This window comes from Monodelphis domestica, chromosome 2 (assembly GCF_027887165.1).
Source record: "Monodelphis domestica isolate mMonDom1 chromosome 2, mMonDom1.pri, whole genome shotgun sequence".
Classification (NCBI taxonomy): Eukaryota; Metazoa; Chordata; class Mammalia; order Didelphimorphia; family Didelphidae; genus Monodelphis; species Monodelphis domestica.
In genome coordinates this window covers 144,996,189-145,016,865 of record NC_077228.1, presented here as the reverse complement: position 1 = coordinate 145,016,865, position 20,677 = coordinate 144,996,189, and the positions used below count along the sequence as shown (strand labels likewise).

General features: G+C 34.7%; 1 protein-coding gene across 3 annotated transcripts in view; it reads right to left on the bottom strand.

The window, feature by feature from the left end:
* The window catches only part of PLD5 (phospholipase D family member 5), a 456,336-nt gene that overhangs the window by 171,490 nt on the left and 264,169 nt on the right, over positions 1-20,677 (bottom strand). For all 3 annotated transcript variants that reach the window (XM_001377837.3, XM_007481550.3, XM_007481551.2), the window contains one exon: positions 16,100-16,211. In XM_001377837.3, coding sequence (XP_001377874.1) covers positions 16,100-16,211 — 112 coding nt within the window. The remainder of the gene's footprint in view (positions 1-16,099; positions 16,212-20,677) is intronic.

Here is a 20,677-nt window from a genome sequence, read left to right as displayed (position 1 = left end):
TTATTTTAGTCAAGTCATTTACTTTAGAGTCAAGAACATCAAAGTTCTTGTATTTTATTTTAGTCAAGTCATTTACTTTAGAGTCAAGAACACCAAAGTTCTTGTATTTTATTTTAGAGTCAAGTCATTTACTTTAGAGTCAAGAACACCAAAATTCTTGTATTTTATTTTAGTCAAGTCATTTACTTTAGAGTCAAGAACACCAAAGTTCTTGTATTTTATTTTAGAGTCAAGTCATTTACTTTAGAGTCAAGAACACCAAAATTCTTGTATTTTATTTTAGTCAAGTCATTTACTTTAGAGTCAAGAACACCAAAATTCTTGAAGAGGGGATTGAAATGGTCAGATTTGTGTATTAAGGAGATTATTTTGGGCCCTCTGCCGATAGACTGTAGGGGAAGAACCAGTGCACTTAATCTCTAACCTCCAGTTTCCCTATCTACAAAATGAAGATCTAACAGCCTTTAATCACAGGGCTGTTAGAAGAATCAAATTATATATATATATATATATACATATATATATATATATAGTATATAACATGCACATGTATACATACACATATACATATATGCAAGCAGATATATGTATACACAGATATCTGTATATATACACACATAGATATAGATATATATACAAACTGATATGTATATATGTGAATGTATATTTATTGCTTTGCAGATCTTAATGCTCCATGTAAACATTAAGTATTATCAAAATGATGATGAGGTCACAGAACAATTTCAATCTGCATTGGTGAAGGGTAGGAAAAATTATCACAAAGGAATTCCTCATAGTAATCCAATTACAGATATTAATTTAATTCATCTTGCAAAGAAAAGAGACATCCCCATGATATGACAGGTCATCCTCAAATCAAGGAAAACCAAGGCAAATTATGTTACATATTTCACTGTTTTTTGGGAAAAATCTAGTTTAGAATCCATATTGTAGAAGGACTTGAGAGGGGGAAAAGAAGTCATACAATTACACATTAGGCATCTGTGTAAAGAAGCAGAATGAAGGAATCGAATTCATTTGCCTTGGTCATAAGAGGTTTATGGGTGAAAACAGTCAATTTAATTCAACAAGCATTTATTAAATTTCTACCAAGTGTAAGTTCAACCTTCTAAGCACAGGGGAAACCAACATAGCTTTTGATCTCAAAGAGCTCACCATCTCTAGTAAATATTTGTTAAATAAATCAGTATATGACTACTGTTTCTGGGGCCTACGATGGCAGGGTAAGGAACTCTTTAAGCTCTCCCAAACCCACCTACAAACATCACTCACACATGCACTTGCACATGCACACACAGAACTTCAAATGATTCCGTACAGGAATTAATAATGACCTGTCGAATTCTCTCTTGATATCATTTACTCAATATCATTCATTAACTTTTTTCTTTAACCCTGCAGCAAAACGCCTATTCTCCCTTGAAGTAAAACCAAATCAAAGCCAGGAAAGAAAGTACAAAAGGCAGGGTCAGACTTGGCTTCTCTTTTATTGTACTTGCTAAGTGACAGGCTTATTTAATGCCAACACATCTGCTTCTCATTGGTAAAGCTTATCATGAACAGTCCTTTCGATGAAGAAATGTTCCAAGAATGAAGAAATCAGATCTGCAAGTCAGTGTGCTTTGAAAAATAGAGGGGAAACAAAATATTAATAATTATCATAGCATTTTTAAAAATTTCTGTTTGGCTATGTAAATATCCATAAGGGAAAAAAAAGTACTCCAAAGCTTTTCCTGTCTTTGATCTCCAGAAGAGCTTATTAAAAATCATAAATGCAAGCAGCTTGAACTATGTTAGCCCTAGAAATGTTCGTTTTACAATTTTCTGAGAGGAAAAGGCTATGCAAATTTTCATAAAAATCAGCATTTATATAGCATTTTATATTTTCAAAATGCTTGCACCATAATTTTACTCATTAGCATTGCAATTTTATACTCCTCAGATGAGAATCTAAGAATCATGTAAACCTTAAATATAGGAAAATTCCATTTCAGAACAAAGTAGAGAAAGAACATTTGTCTAACATTTTTAGGTATCCCTTCTGCCACCCCTAAAATCGTTATCACTTCAGGCAAAATTGCTCATTTCTTCTACATTCTCTGAGTTTTAATTTAGCTATTTACCATATAATCTTTTCTTTCCAACAGAAATAAAAATAGCAATGTAAGGTTATAAAGTTTAAGTCCAGAAACGAATCCTAATGAATCCAAAAGCTTTTCTCATTTTAAACTTTGTCTAATAATACACAACTACTGCTGGGCTCACTGGTCTATCCACCTACTTTTCTCTAAAGGGCCCCTTTTCTTTGAGTTTAGGCAGATTTGAATTTAATATAAATGGAACCCCTTTATTCCATTTGAAAACCCATTTTGAACAATATCAGCCCCACCCTTTGGGGGTGTGTCCGTATTATGGGAGGATGCCAAGAGGTTCTGTGGCTCCCTGGCTCTTAGAAGAGGCTAGCCCCAACTCCCTTGTGCCTTCTAGTGTCCAGAAGAGGTGCTAGCAATCAGAGAGGTGCAGAAGTAGTGATGCCTTTGACCTTATAAAAAAGAAAATGGAGGAGGTGCTTGGTCTTTTTTTTTTTGGGGGGGGGCTGTAGATTATTGTGAGTAGATCTACTTTTTGGCAAACTGAGATTAATTAGGAATGGTGAGGTTATCATGTGATTTCTCTCTCACACTTTTACTAATAAATAATTATAAATTAATGTGCAGTCTCCAGAAAATTTTAATCACAACAACCAAATTCCTTCTGGATGGCAATGTAGCCTCTAATGAGAGGTGAGTGGGCTAGACTTTCATAGTATTGCTAAAATCCCAAGCCTAGGATCTCAGAGAAGATTTACTTTTTGCTTTGGTTAAGGCTTACCTTTCTCAAAGGAGAGTAGTAGAAAACTATTCAATGTACAGCATGAATCAGATATGGGACAGGTACTCATTTCCTATCCATAAAAGAAATGCTAAAAAACAAGACTCTCCCATGTATACATTGAAAATAAGGCTTCACTGCAGAATAAAGCATAAAAGTCTTCACTTTATTTTCTCTATGAATTTCCCTCTAGTGTAAATAATGTGCATCTTTTTTCACAACATGATGGACATGGAAATATGTATTGTATGATAATACATAGACAACCTATATCAAGTTACCTGCCATCTTCAGGAGTGGGGAGAGGTAGAAGGGAAGGGGAGGACATAGATCACAGAATGCTAGAAAATGATTATTCAAAATTGTACCAAAAAAAGAAAATAAGGCTTTATGTTAACTATTATGCTTAGTTAAGAAGTCAATATTTAAACTATCTAGCTATAAAACAATTTATAGGATTGCTGATTATTTAATTTAGATTTTTGACTGGCTCTACACTGAATGGCTTTTGGTATAAGATTTCAACTAAAATGGGCCAGACTTGAGGCAATCCTTTTGATACTGTTCATCTTCTCCAACAGTTCTGGAGTAGTTTCTGCTCCAACCAAAATGAATAACAGGGAGTTTATATCTATGATTAGCAAGACAATAAGAAAGCCCCTGGATGACTTTGATATATCCATGTCACCTGGGCTAGATGAACTATAGAACAGGCAGTTGTGATGGCTTTTGTGACATTTGAAAGATTGTGGAAAACAGCAGAGGTTCCACAGATTGGAGAAAATAAATGTCACACTTATTTTTTAAAGGGAAAGAACTAGAGCCTATAAATTATAGGAGAGTCAGTTTGACTTTGATTTCTGAGAAAATACTAGAACACATCAGTAAAGAGGTTATTTGGCAAATATCTATGGAAGGAAATGATCATTTTAAAGACCTAGCTATGACCAGGACTGGCTAAGACACATCACTTCTCATCTTGTTCATTTTCTAGATGAGCTTGGGACATAACACCTCCTGCTTCCACTCTAGATTTCCAGATGCCTTGAGGCACACAAGATCACCAGGCTTGCCCCAAATCTGGCTTGAGATGCAGCAGCTTCCTGATCAGGAATACATTACATTCTGCTTATGACTGCTAGGAGGCAGGCTTTTTAATACCTTCTAGAATACTAAAACCTAGCTATTTAGGGAGTTAAAAGCTGTACTGAAAACTAGAGAGAGGGTCAAACTTGAACCTTCTAATCATTGCTAAAGGAGGAAACAAATAGTAGGAGATTTAATTTACAGATTAAACAACAACAACAACTAAAATTCAAAAGGTTAAAGGAATTACTCAAAGTCAGTGAGCAATGGGGCAGAAAATTAAAACAAGATCTTTTGATTCTCAGTGTAGTGCTTCATCAGGCTCTCAGGCAACATTCTATATGTGTGATACTGCAGCAACTGAATACACTCCTGAAAACAAGATAATTGCTAAATATACACATGCTGCCAGGTTTCCTTTATCATTACTTACATTTTTTAAAAGCACTTTAAAGTGACAACTCTATGGAGTAAGGGCCTGTATGGAGCAAGAAAGGGTATTACAATTTACATAATGGTTAACAAGCTTTTTTGACTGGAGACAAGAGACAAATCATTTCAACAAAAGCCTGACAATTCCAAAGAAGAACAGGTTGAACAGTGCCACAACAGCACAGACATTTCAGTGTTTAACAAAGTACTGCACCAGAGACCTTCTGTGGACAGAATTTTTATGGCTGACTACAGACCAAAGCCATTAGTCCCCTTGCACCAAAGCAATAGCAGGACAATCATTTATCTGGAGGAAAGGGGCATGAAATGGGAAGGAAAATGATGGACAAACACAGCAGAGGGAAAATCAAGGCACTTCTACCTCTATGTAAGTGATTACCTGAGCCAACTTAATGGAAAGCATTTCAATTTAACATCTTATTTAGGGGACACCTTTGTAAGAATGATTATAGCAACAGACCAAGCACATCCTTGAAGTGGATAGAGTGGCTGGGGTCAGGAAAATCTATCTTCCCTAGATCAAATATGGCCTTAGACATTTACTATCTGTGTGCCTGGGCAAGTCACTTAACTCTGTTAGCCTTTGTTTCCTCATCTGTAAAATAATCTGGGGAAGGATGTGGCAAAGGACTGTAGTATTGAATGAGATAAAATGTGTTTGTTTCTCAAAATGAACATTTAGGTTTATATCACTCCCAATATCCCTAGGTGAAACCTCCTGTTAACACCCAACTAGCTTGATTGGGGAAAGGATGGCTAGCCTGTTTTAAAATAAAAAACAACAACAACAACAACAAAATAACCTTTTGTTAATTATTGTTTATCTAAAGACTGGACAAACCTGGGAAAAAGACTGATAGAGGATGGAAAGCCCATGATTCAAGGTCAATAAACAACTCAGTTGCTTCCCTGATCTTTTAAAAATGTTAAAATAACACTTCTTCTGTACCCTGAAATGGGTTGGAACACATATGTTTTAGATTGAGTCAAGGTCCAATGCAGGGGCCTTACAGAGTAGAGAGGAGGGGTCTTATATTAGGAACCTGTATATATTGTCTGCTTATGCCTGATCAACTGGCACTTCTTAGCCCATTGTTGAGGTGCCCCTTTCATGAAAGGAATAAATAATTGCCTTTTTACTGCTATCTTCTGACTCCAGATTTGTAATTTAGAATAAGAGGTGAGTGTTCATCACTTTTATCCCTCTCTGTATGTTGGCCAAGAAAATTCCAAGTGGAGTCACAAAGAGTTGGAAATAACAACAACCCCTTCTACCAAAAGCTGACATAGAAAATGAAGGCTTGATATGATTCTTGTTGTTGGTGTAGGGTATAGATTACTCATGACAGTGGAAGGAACGAATATCATTGATATATATTATGTTGAATGATTGAATCAACAGTTCAAGAGATCTCCATGAGCTGGGATAATGGGTTAAATCTAATAAGATGGATTTTTAATAGGAATAAATATCAGTTGCAAAGTTGAATTTCTAGGAATTCAATCAACTTAGAAAAAACAAAGCAGTTTGCCTATATGCCAAGTTTAGTATAAAAAGACTGGTAGTATTCATGAACTGAAATCTCATATGAGTTAATGAAATGATGAAGTAACCAAAAAATGTTTACATGATTTTAGGTCATGATGAATGGAAAAAATATTGAATTTACAGCCAGAGAGCAATAGTTCAACTTCTGGTTCTTGGGCAGTTAATTAACATTTGTTTATTTCCCTCTATGTGCCAGGAACAATGCTAAATTCTAGGGATACAAAGTAAAACAAAGCAAGAATAAAAAATAGTTACTACTCTCCTGGAGCTTACAATCTAATGGGAGAAGTTTAATACATAAAAAGAAGTTGCAAGAGGCAGTAAGTGGCTCAGTGAACACTTCCTAGCTATGTGACCCTAGAAAATTTGCTTAAGCCTAGCTGTCTAGGCTTATCAGAAATACTCTGCCTTGGAACCAAGGCAGAAGATAAGGGTTTTCAAAAAAGAGTTGCAAAGTGGTAGTGAGGGTGGGGGGAAGAGAAGGAGGACATCACCAGTGGCAAGAAGTGATGATGAAGTCCAGAGGAGTACAGTTTGGTGGAAAATGCCAACTGTTCAGGTCACAATCCTTAAATGGAAAATCTAGGAAGGGCTATCCACATTGTCCACTTTCTACCCTCCCTAGTAAGAGAGATAAGGAGGGAGAAACCCCAGATGTAGGGTATTGAGGAGGTGTGAGTTTCTGGGTTGATACTATTAAGGGTTAAGGCAAGTCATTTATCTCTCTGGGTCATAGTTTCCCCATCTGTAAAATGTGATGACTGAACAAATTAACAATTTTGATCTCTTGCAGCTATCAATTTAGGATCATAGTGTTCAAAAATAGTAAATAATAGTATAATTGCAATTTGCTATTCACACCATACCCAGATTATTATGCTGTTTTGGGTACCACAAATCCTAGTGGTTCCCTACTACTTTCAGGTTCAACTATAAAAGATCTCCATTTGGTCTTTAAAAATTTACAATCTCTACAATCCCATCTCTATTTTTTCAGTTGTTTTACATTTTATAGTCTCCCAATCATTACAATCTAGTTACACTCACTGGTCTATTTACTATTCCGCACACACAACCTTCTGTCTTTGGTCTCCAAGCTTTAGCACTGAATGTCCCCTATGCCCAGAAAACTCTATCCTCCATTCTACTTCTTCCTTTCTTTGGCATATTTCAAGATTTAGCTTTAATCCTATTTTTTTTTACAAAAGGTCTAACAGTTTTCACCAACTTCTAAAGTCTTCCTCTCTGAAATCTATATTTTCCTTTTGTATATCTTGTATTTACATAATTTTTTGCACATTGTTTCCCTATATTAGAACCTGAGATTAGGACAAGGATCACTCTTTTTTATTTGCTTTGTATCTATAGTGTTTAACAGTGCTTGGCACGAAGTAACTGCTTATGAAATGCCCGTTGACTGATTGATATTTTAAGGAGGTCACCAATGAGCTGTAAAAGTATCCAGTAGAGAGATTCAGAGGATTGGAGACCTTAAGATGAATGGCTGGAGGAGCTCAACATGTTTAGGCTGAGGAAGCAAATTGATAAACTTAAAGTAACTAGTGTGTTTTCATGTGGAAGCAAAATTCCATTCATTCTATTTGACATTAGAGAGCAGAATTAGGAGTAATGCATGGAGATTTAAGAGGAACAGAATTGAGTTCAACATAAGGGAAATCTTCCTACCAAATCAGGGTATTTTCAAGGCACTTAGTATAAAGTTTAGCAAATGTTGAGTCATTTTAATTGTGTCTGACTTTTCATGACCCCTTTTAGGGTTTTCTTGGAAAAGATACTGGAGTGGTTTGCCATTTCCTTCTTCAGCTCATTTTAAATATGAAGAAACCAAGGCCAACAGGGCTAAGTGATTTGTTCAGGTACACAGATAATAAATATCTGAAACCAAATCTGAACTTGTGAAAATGAGTCCTCCTGATTTTTCCAAGCCCAGTGTGCTATTCTCTGTAATGATATCTACTGGATTACAGTAGACATCATATAAATGCTTAGTCCTTTCTCTTTCCCTACCATTCAGAGGTGTCCAAAAAAGTGCAATTGATTGCTCCAGGTAGAAGTAGATTCTCCTATACAAGAATCATTTAAAGTGAGGGCTGGATGGTCCCCTGTTGGGGATCTTGTAGAAGATGTTGGAGTCTTCAGAGTAGAAGTTTGGCTTAAATGTACTACAATAATTGGTCTAGAGGGTCTTTGAAGTCTCTTATAATTGAGATTCTAAAATTCTGCAACCAGAAAAGGGCATGATCAAAGATTATTTATGTAAAATTATTTTGCTAGCTTTTTAAGAATTGTCTACTTACAGGTCTGATTTGTAATCGACCACCATGTCCAAGGGTATAACTTCTTGATTCACACCTCTCCCTCAACTGTAACCTTGGCAGAAAGACTTTTGTCAGGGTCAAGAAACCAATAAAACTTCAGTCTCTGCTTGTACTTGATCCTATCTCTACCCTAGGATCATTCCTGAAGCCAGAAGTGGGGGTGGGGGGACAAATAGTACAATGGTATTGGTAAGTTAGGAATATCAATTTCAGAAACAAAGGAAAACTGACATGAAAGAAAAAATCTACATCTGAAGACAGATATCTAAAGAAAGAATTGTTTAGATAACCTCACAAAACCCCCTTGAATTGTACACAGAACACTGTAAAAATAAGGAATAAATATGATATCAACACAGACTAACCCAAAGTATCCATGTGTGTTCAATTCTTAAAGTATGTGTAAAGAAAAACATTGGAAAGGAATTTTAAAAGTTCTGAATATAAAAAGTAACAGTCAAACAAAATACAAACTATTCTTTCAAAACAACATACCACCTTTAACCCAAACCTGATGTTAAATACCAAGGAACTAGATTTCTGAAGACATGAAATATGACAAAACAAACAGTTAATTGGGGACAATAATATCCCACACTACTGAAAAACAAGGATTACCAGGAATTATGTGAAGGAAGGAAGAGAGTGGGAGGAAAAAGCAATGTTTGAGTCTAGTGAACTAAATCTTAACACCAGCTGACTTAGGACTAATCTAATAATGTTGAACATATACTAGAATATGTTACAGAAAGGAAGAATCATCGACAAAATACAGATGACTTTATATGCTTAATGATGAATCTCTTCTTAGAATATATCATGAACTACCAGGAAATTAAAATAAAAATCCAGAAATTTAACTCATTGGATCAAATTCATGGGATGAAATTCTTTGTTCACATTTATTAAATACAACATGCATTTATTAAATACCCAGTACATGTAAGGTATTGTTAGAGGTTAATGATACAAAGACAAAAATAATAAATTTTCTCAAAGAGCTTACATCCTCCTATAATGTGAATATATTTAAACAGGAGCACTTAAGTTGGTGTTGATGTGACCAATCACCAGAACTCATTCATTCAATACTTATTGAGAAAATGCTAGATGGAAGATACTGTCCTAGGCACTACAATGCATACAAAGAAAAAGACTACTCCCAAGAAACTTACAATTTAGTAGGAGTGATAAAAATCTGGATACATATAGTGACAATGTAAAGTAGAACATGATAGACAGATAAGGCTCTCTGAGACATTCATAAAGGGGTAAAACCTCTTCCATTTGGGTGGTGTGTAAAAGGAAGTAGAAATGGACATGTAGAATATGGAGCACTTCAGTTGTGGTTCCAAGGACAGGTAGAAATGAAATACATATTTTGGGAGATTCAGGATATAGTGTGAATAAAAACATAGGAGTGGGAAGATTAGAGAAATGTTTGGGGAATAGTCGGTAGTTCAGTTTGGTTGTTCCATGGATATATTAAGGGGTGTATTATAAGATTAGCCTAGAAAGGAAGGTTGCAGTTAGATAAGTAGGGGCACTAGGTGCCAGGCTAAATCATTCAATTGTAGAGTTGAAAGATATCTCAAAGTTCATCTAGCCTAATTTCCTCATCTTGCACATGTTGTCAAAGGAATGGAATAAACAAAAATTAAAGATTATTGTTTTTCATTGGGCATCAGTGAATATGTGACCTGGAATGCAGAAAACATTTTCTTGACTTCAAAACTGGCCTCAGATGCTGACTAGTTGTATCTAGGGCAAACCACTTAACCCTGTTTGTCTCAGTTTCTGTGTCTATAAAATGAGCTGGAAAAGGCAATGGCAAACTACTCCAGTATCTTTGCTAAGATGACCTCAAATGGGGTCATAAAGAGTCAGTTACAACTGAAAAACAACTAAACAATAACAATTACATTCATTGATGGATCTAGGATTAAGGGCACTAAGAAAATTACCCAATGTGGCAGAAAGGAAGGAAGTATAATGAATTTAAGCTTTCAATTCTTAGTGATGTTTTCAATAACAAAATTATGGAAACAAGTGAAGAAAGAAACAGGTCTGGGGAATAAGATGTTATAATCAATTTTGGACATGTTGAGTTTGAGATGATGTGACTGTCACCAAGGTGACTACCACAATATCCCCAGGGCAATATGTAGAAGAACACTGAAATGTAAGCATGACGCATGTGAGAAAGATTGGGGGGTACAGATATAATTTGGGCTTCATCTGCTTAGAACTGTTATTTTAATTCAATCAATGAAAAATTATGAAGTAACTATTATATACCATGAAACTTTCTAGGCCCTTCAGTAGCTGAAATTATGATGATTGATGAGATCTCCAAAAAGGGGGGGGGGGAAGGACTCTGAGCCATCTGCACTTCAGTAGAAAAAAAAGAACTTTGAAGGAGACAGAAAAGGATCATAAAGACTGAGAACAAGGAGAATACATCATTTTGGAAGCAGATGAAACAGAGATGAAAAACTTCAGGAAGGAGTCCATGGCAGAGTTTCAAGTATCTGTTGTCATTCAGTCCTATCTGACTCTGTGTGACTATTGACAATAGCATGATTCCTGGCTCAATGCTACATTCACTGAGCCATCTAGAGGTAAAAAAAAAAAAAGATGAGGAATGAGAGCCTTGGCTGACTTCTGGTTATAATGATATATAAAAAGATCATAAAGAAGGATGGTCCTTCCAGTTAGAAATAAAGTATTAGATTATATAATTACCAGGAAATCCAAAGAAATATTAGTAAGTTCCTTCATCCTGCTCAAAGCTGCAGAAGAGAGAGCCAGAGGTGGCAAGGCCTGATAGAGTCTAGCAAAGGAGCACAAGGGCAGGCAAAAAAAAAATTAAGAAATCTAAAGCAGCATCCTGATTGGGGAATCCACTTGGGAGTCAAGCCTGCAGCAAAACTAGGCTTGGGGAGCCTTTAAGGAAAGAAGTTGCAACCCTGTAATAGTGTCATAATTAGGAATAGCTAAACACAGAAATGATAGGGAATACCTATGCTTTCCAGCAATATGAGTTCAGACACATAAAAGGAAGAAGGAAACCAGGAATGATACCCCAAGAAATTAGAGTTAGGAACAAAAATGGTCCTTTCATCCTTTGTGAGAATATATGAGGTGAAGAACTGTGGTCCTGGCATAAAAAACTTGTATTAGGAACTGAGATTGTAGATAAGTGAAATCATAAGACACTGATAAAATTTATGAAGAAATATTTTAGACAAAAAGATACTCAAGAGGTAAATTTGGAAGAAAAGAATAACGCTACAGCAAGCAAACACCTATCTTTTTTTTTTAAAGTGGCTTGACAACATCTATAAGAGTGACAGAAAAATGAAAGGAGATAAAAATGAGATATGCAAATTAAAAGTGAAATAAGAAACCTATAGAAAATAATTAGAAGAATTAAAAATGAAGAACAAAATGTAGAAAATCTTACCCAAGTAGTTGTATCTATGAAAATCAGAATAGATCAAATAGAATTCAATGACTTCATGAAATTAAAAAAATATGTTACAACAAAACCAAAGATGGATGGAAATAAAAGAAAATACAAGATGCTTACTAACAAAAACAACTGTCTGGGAAAACAAGTCAGGGAAAGAGAATTTTAAAATCATCAGACTCCTTGAAAACCACAACCCTACCACAATATACATACATACATTATTGCAATACATATTGCAGTAAATTATAAATGAAAACTGCCTATATTAATTAAAATTAAAATAAGTCTGAAGTGTCAGCTCATACCCATAAGACTGGCAAAGATCACAAAAAAGAAAAAATGACAGTTGTTGAAAGATATTCAAGAGGACAGATATTCTAAAAAGCATTTTTGGTGCAGTTGCGAATTGATCCAACCATTGCAATCTATTACTATAGCCTTCAAGTCTTTAAATTTTGCACTGAAATTTGACACAGCAATTGTACTACTGGTGATCAGAAAGCACCTTATGAAAAAATATTCATAGCAATATTTTTTGTCATGGCAGAAAGCTGCACCTGAATTCATGGATGGCTGGAAAAATTCTAGTACAGTATATATGTGCAATGAAATATTATTGAATCATAACAGATATCAAAAAAGATTTGATTCTAGGTCCTCTGATGCTAGAACAAATGTCCACTCTACTAAAAAAGGCATTTTAACTTAGAGTTAGATGAACTATTAATATAATTTTCCTTTTGAAAAATTAAGAGGACATGAAATCATTCTACCAATTAAGTTTTAAAATAAATAAATAAATACTTAGGTATATTTCAACAATTTTTCACTAATTCTTAACTATTATAAATCATAGCTTACTTTTACCCTGGAGGCCACTATTATTTCCAGACTTTGATGAGAAAACCAGGCTGATTCATCCTGAATCCCATGTTGGAACTGAGCCTTCCCCCATGAGTAGCATTCAATTTAGCATAACAAACAGCTCTAGGCTCTTTCCCTTGAAATTAGAGCTTCTAGCTCTTATCTATTATAGTTAACAGTTCTTTTTAGCCTGCTTTGGATTTTAAAGTTCATTAAAGACTTAATTTGTGCTTACAATTTTTTTTATCAGCTAAAGCATCTATGATATTTCCCCCCTGCCTTATGCTTTCTTTCCCATATGATTGAAGTAAAATAGAAACAGAAGTTTGATGAAAGTTGGGCTTTACTGGTTGGTTAGGTTACCTTTAGAATTTTTTTAAAGGATCTCAAACCTACTTCCTCTTCACTTACATATTTGACATACACCTATATAAAATGACTCTTTATAAGAACAACAGTTGCTCCCAACATATTTTATACACTATTAAAGCAAATATGAGTTTCATTAATAGGATAAACTATAAAATAAAATTGTTTTCTTTCTACCTATTATTATACCACTTAAAGGATCATGCCAGAAAGTACTCAGAAAGATAAACAAGTAATGATGATTTAAATAATTGTTTACATATACCTGTTTTTAAAGACCAGTCCAATTTCATTAAATTAAAAACCATTAGTGATTTGATTAGGGTTCTATTTTTGGCCCAATTATGAAAGATAATCATTCATTCCTTTAATAAGCCTTGTGACTTGATAAGAATTCACTTTGTTAAAAATCTGAATGAGGCTATCCCCTCTACCCCCATTAAAGTTCAAGAGTGACATCCGTAGGCACTTAAGAAAATCAAGCCTGCCTTCCATTTCTGGGAAAAGTAATGATTATACCAAATTGACCAAATGTTATGGCAACAAATGGCTAAGGCTCACTAGAGAAAGGTAGATTCATTTAAGTGGCAATATCTCTTTACAAACATTAAGTTTTTTAAGTTCAAAGTAAAAAGCAAGCAATTTGTAAAACTTTCTTCTGAATAGATTGTTATCTAACCTAGATACGTTTTAGACATAAGATCAAACTCTATTGAGAATAGATATATCAGAATCACAGTATCACCAAATTTTAGGATTGGAGATACCAGGACAACCTTTAGACTCAACCAGGCATTGGGAACCTTGTCCAAGTTTTGCTCATATCATGAATTCTATCTACAAACTTAATAACAAGCAGTTATCAATTTTCTACTTAGACATCTAGTGATGAACAAATTGACCACTCTTGAACATATTTTATTCTCCCTTTTTTAGGTGGGGTTACAGTGAGTGGGGACAGGTCAGTTCAGATTCCCTTCCAGGATGAAACAAAATTAATCCAATCCACATGACAAGCTTTCAAATATTTGATGATAGCTATCATTCCCCAGTTCCCTCCACCAAGACTTTTCTTCTCAGAGATAAATATCTCTCGTTCCTCCAAATGATCTTTACGTGGTATAATTTTGAATCTTCTCACTCCCCTTGTCAATGTCCCTTCTGAACTGTAGAGCCAAGAACTGGCCACAGTACTGCAGTTGTGACTAGAATAGATCATTATTGATCAGGAGCCAATCAACAAACACTGTCCTGGATAAAAAAGGTAATGGGCTCCTTTGTTGTCTTCTTGCCTTATTTTCCTCCAAATTTCATATCCCCTATTACCAGGTTTCTTAAATCTCAAGGTTGGGGATATGAAGCTGGATATAATATCTATATATAATCTATATATCTACATCTATAGCTCTAGTTGCCTCTATATCAATATCATTTTTAACTATCTATATCTACAGGAGTCCGTGTTTATTTTCACTAATCTCAACTGATATTTAGCATTTCCTTCAATTATAATAAAAATATTATTCCAAGAAGGCATGCATACTTTTTACCAGACTGCCAAAGAGGTCCATGACACATACAAAAAAGGCAAAGAACCCTGTTCTTACACTCAATCGAGTTATGTATAAATTTGAAAAGTTCAGTTAAGTAGTGCAGTAGATAGAGTATTGGGGCTGGAGTCAAGAAAACACCTCTAATTGAGTTCAAATGTGGCTTTGGATATTTACTGGTTATTAAACTCTGGGCAAGTCATTTAACCCTATTTGCCTTCTTTTCTTCATCTGTAAAATGAGCTGGAGAAAGAAATGGCAAACCAGGCCAGTTTCTTTGCCAAGAAAACCCCAAATGAAGTCATGGAAAATCAGATGTGACTGAAATGACTGAACTAAAACAAAAATTTTAAAAGGTGCAAATATATCTGATGAGGAAAAAATAAGAAGTCTATGCTTGTGTGAATGTGAGTAATGTATGCAAAACTGATTCTGAGGAGTGTGATCCCTTAGAAAGATTTGCAAATATAATAAAGCATGAATTCTGATCCTTCCAAAGAGTTGGAACATTAACATTTTCAGTTAGGCAAGATCTTGGACATCTTTAGCTTAGTTACTGCTTCCTTTTAAAATATGAATTAAATTTTTTAAAACCCTTTTTTTTACTTGATAGGCAAGAGGAGAAATAGGATCTTTCTCTCTCTATATGTATATATACATATATATATATATATATATATATATATATATATATATTAAACACTTACCTTCTGTCTTGGAGCCAATACTTTGTATTGGCTCCAGGCAGAAGAGTGGTAAGGGCTAGGAAATGGGGGTTAAGTGACTTGCCCAGGGTCACACAGCTGGGAAGTGTCTGAGGCCAGATTTGAACCTAGGACCTCTTGTCTCTAGGCCTAACTCTCAATCCATTGAGCTACCCAGCTGCCCCCATATATACATATATATATATATGTATATATATATATATAATTTATAGTATATATTCTTTATGTTAACCTCCATAATTACAGAATGGTAGAGTTAGAGATCAATGAATCTAATTCCTATTTTCCTTGATGAGGAAATTGAGGCTTATAGAGTTTAAGTTACTTGCCAAAGATCATATAAATACTCAGAAATGGGATTTGAACTCAGTTCTTCCTGACTCAAAATGTAGTGCTCTGTTCTACTATGCCATGCTAAAATGTTAACATAATTTAGCTCTCACGTGATTAAAGTGTCAAAAAAGCACAATAATATTTTTCTAATTTATAATGCCTGTCATTAATGACAGTTAATTAATCAATTAAGTAATATCAAGTGCTATTTTTATAGAAACAACATTTTAGGCAAAATAATACTTGACCACACATAGCCTTAAAAAGAAACTACCAAATAGAAATTGTTTCTTTTTAAAAAAAGAATACTATAAGTGGCAGAATTTTTCCAAAAGGAAATAAAAGGTACAATATTTAAGGATTTGGGGTTGATGAAAGACATTACATAATACTTGAAACTAAAGTTTGTTTTTTTTCTTGCCGGGACATTTAGTGGTAGAATAGCAAATCAACCTTTATCTTACCCTTTACTTTCAAGTCTTCTAATACCTTTGACTGGACTGCTGCATCACTCACTAATTTGATCTCAATATTTCGAGCAGCTAATTGTAGCAACTTTTCAAAAAGACGCTGACCCTAGGAAGAACAATAAAAAATGCGAGTGAGGAAATATCTTTTTAGGTAGTTAAAAATTAAAGCATTTAAATTTTTTAAAAAGTGAAACTAATTTTTACAAAAGATGGACAGAATAACCACAATAATCATTTGTCTCACTCTTACAAAATATTCAGTATAGATGGAAGTTAATCTGAAAAGCAAGTTATTAGAAATTAGGGATAATGAGAAAGGCCTCCCTGTACAAAGTGGCCTTTGGCCTGAATCTTCAAAGAAGTCAGGGAAACTAATTAAATTAAATTAAATATATTGCCCTACATAATTTCCAATGATATATATTGGTTTCTGGATTTTTAAATACTTTAAAAAGAATTTTCCTAAATTAATATACTTCATAAAGTCAATACAGTAAGACATATATATGGTCAGTCTTAGAGTTGGTAAGGAACCTTCTTCTTTGTATTGTTGCTGTTCAGTTGTCTGAGTCATGTCCAACTCTTCCTGATTCACCCCCATTTTTATCTTTTCCTTAAAAAGTTTTTAATTTATTTTTTGTTACATCAAGTTCTAAGCTAGTCCCCTCTCTCCCTGCCAACCCCACACTAGAGAAGGTTTGGGGGATTTCCCTAGCACAGTAGCTACTTTTTATTTTTCCCATCTCCATTACCAGAGAAAGGGATTGGGGCCTGCTCTGTGTACTCCAGTGTTAATATTTTTGCATTTTTTAAAAAAGTGGGCCTTGTTGCCCTGAATTAATACTCACACTATATATTTAGTCAATGTAGAAAAAAAATAACTCTTCTCCAGCCTGTATTTATGGCTCTGTAGCTCAACATTGACTCTGAATGTGCTATTTTTATGGGACTAAAAACAAAGGCTATCAGGCCTCTCCTAAACAATCAGGAATGGATACTCCAAGCTACATAGATGCAGACAGACTGTGATTAAAGGAAGTATATTTTTAATTTTCTCACACACATTCTTAGTATTTACACAGAGGTAGCTTTAAAAAAGCCTAATTATGTAAATCACTGATAGTGGATGCTGTATTTAGGCTCGTTTGGAATATCTATTGATGCCACTTCCTTCATTTTGAATGTCTGGAAACTTTCTTAATTTGTAATTGCAGAATTATCTCATGCCTAATATCTACTAAAGGCATTTACTGAATGCCCACTTTGTAGAGAGCATTATATTTAGATCTCAGACTTCACACTTAAACTCATTTACTATCTTAAGAAAAAGTCAATAAATAAAATAATAACTGTCATTTCTGTGGCATTTTTAGTTTTGTTAAGTTGTTTATATTCAGTTATATATATTATATTTATATATATTATTTATATATATATATATAAACTGTTTATATTCAGTTTATATTCAGCTGATACTCACAATAGTTCTGCTAGGTGAGAGTTGTAAGTATCATTTACATTTGACCAATGAGGAAATGAAGGCTAAAAAATGTTAAGTGACTCCCCAAGGGTCACACGGCTAAGAAGTGTCTGATAATAGTAAGACACTTTCAAAGTTTGCACTTGCCAACATGTATAATTCTGTATCAGCTAACATACAGCCAGCAGTGTAAAAATTTTGAAGATATAAATTAAGAAATGACCAGAATCAAGGCAATAATTTACATAATTACACTATTGGAAAACTGTAAGAAATCTGAATTACAATCATTATCCAGGATTCCAGAGATCTAATGATGAAACACGCTATCCAATTCCAGGCAGAGATTACAGACTAAGGGGACAGAATGAGACATATTTTTTGGATACGGTCAACAAGATAATCTGTTTTGCTTGACAATGTGTATCTTTTACAATGACCTTCATTCCCCCCCCTCCCCCCATTGGGGTGGGTAGGAATGAAAGAAAAATTTTTGTCCAATTATTTTCAGTCTTTGTGACTCCATTTCAGGCTTTCTTGGCAAAGAAACTGAGGTAGTTTGCCATTTCCTTCTCCAGTTCATTTTGCAGATTAAGAACTTATTTGGCCAAACACTTTTTAGCTCATACAACTAATGAGTCTGAGTCCAGATTTGAAATCAAGAAGATGAGTCTTCCTGACTTCAGGTCTAGCACGCCATCTACTCTGCCACCTAGCTTCCTTGTGAAAGATAATACATGTCTGTTATTTAACATTTTCATAAAACTAATAAAATGGGATAGGTATGGACCAGTGATTTCATTAGGAAAGGAAACTCCCTCTATCAATGAATCAGCACTTTCTCTGCAAGTCAAAGTCAAGAGAGTTGCCTAAAACACTAAGTGGTTAAATGAATTGTCCAGAGTAGCAAAGCCTGTAAGTGTGAGAGGTAGCATTTAAGCCCACCTGGCTATCAGACTGGATCTCTAGCTAATTTGCAATGCAACACTGTTGCATATTACATTAATTAAAATACAACTTCACATGGTGTCTGTAAACATGTTTATGAAAAGCAGAAGGATCTCCAGGATGGATTTCAGGATAGTTTGGTGCTAGTTCATCAGCATGCATAAAAATCATGAAGGTTGACTGCAGTGGTTGGGGTGGAAATGAAGGAAGATAAATCAGGTACCCAAGTCATTAAAGGAGGATGGATTACTTACATTTTTACTGAATAAAATGAAGTTTGACAGGGATAAATGTAAAACTTGTTTTTCAATCATTCAGTTATTTCCTATTTTTCATAATCTATGGATCATATAGCAAGTTGGGTTCTTTTATCTTCTGCTATTTCTTAAAGTCTGTCTAAATTTATAGTCATGGTTTCCATGACATTATCTATCCATCTCATTCTTTGTCATTCCCTTCTCTTTTTGCCTTCAACCTTTATCAACATCAGGGCCTTTTCTAATGAATCTTGTCTTATTATGTGTCCGAAGTTTTTAAGTTTTAGTTTGCTCTACAGAAGGAAAGCTATAGCAAATCTGGCCAGTATACTAAAAAGCAAGACATAACCTTGCCAACAAAGATCCATAAAGCAAAAGCTATCATTTGTTGTTGGGTTTTTATTCCAGAAGCATCATATAGCTGTGAGTTTTGGATGATAAAGAAAGCTAAGAATTGCAGAATTGACACTTTTGAATTGTGCTGGAGAAGATTTTTGAGAGTGCCTTGAACAGCAAGGAGATCAAATGTAAAAATTCTTTGGTTCAAAACAAACAAGATCTCAGAGGTAGAATGGGGAGGTATGGCTGGGCATTAGCTCCTGAGGGGGAGAAAAACTGGAAAATTTTAGAGAACTACAAAGTTTTAGGTGAGTTAACATTCTACCATGCAAGGCAAAAAAGCTATTGCTGTTTTAGACTATATTAATAATGGAATATTATCTAGAATAAGGAAAATAATAATATTGCTATACTCTGAGCTAGTCTGGCCATATATGCATTGCTGTGTTTTTCTTACATGAATATTAAATATGTTTCTCTATTACTTTCACTGTTTGTTCTTCTTTCCTCTTTCTTTTTTAAAAATTTTATTTAATTAGTCAATTTAAGAATATTTTTCCATGGTTACAAGAATCGTGTTCTTTCCCTAACCTTCCCCTCCCCCCTCCCGTAGCCAATACACAATTCCACTGGGTTTTATATGTGTCCTTGATCAAAACCTATTTCCATATTAGTGATGTTTGCACTAGGATGTTCACTTAGAGTCTACATCCCCAACCATATCCCCATTGACCCATGTAGTCAAGCAGTTGTTTTTTCTTCTGTTTCTACTCCCACAGCTCTTTCTCTAAATGTGGATGGAGTTCTTTCTCATAAATCCCTCCGAATTGTTCTGGATCATTGCATTGCTACTAATAGCAAAGACCATTACATTTGATTGTGCCACAGTATATCTGTCTCTGTGTATAATGTTCTCCTGGTTCTGCTCCTTTCACTCTGAATCAATTCCTGGAGTTCATTGCAGTTCACATGGAATTCCTCCAGTTCATTATTCCACAATTTGTTCAGCCATTCCCCAATTAAAGGGCATTCCCTCATTTTCCAATTTTTTGCTACCCCAAACAGTGAGGCTATGAATATTCTTGTAAAAATCTTTTTCCTTATGATCATTTTGGGGTACAAACCCAGCAGTGCTATGGCTAGATCAAAGGGCAGACAGTCTTTTAGCACCCTTTGGGCATAGTCCTCTTTCTTATTTCTAAGATCAACTAGAGCAAGTCTAATTCCTCCTCTCCCCTTACTGCCTTTCAAATTCTTGATCAAAGTTGGTATAGCCATGTCTTTTCTAGGCTAAACAACTCTGGTTTTCTTTCCCTTCAGGAAATCCCTGAATGACTTTTTCTTATTTCAGTTTCCCTTTTCTGGAAACATTTCAGCTTACCTATTCCTTTTCTAAAATTGGAAGTCATAGATCTAGACCTGGAAGGGACTTCAGAGGACTCAGAGGAGCAGGAATTAAGTCCTGTTCATTTTGCAATACTCTTCCTACATTAATAAATTCCAGTGACTTCCCATTATTTGCATAATCAAATATAATATCCTCTCTTT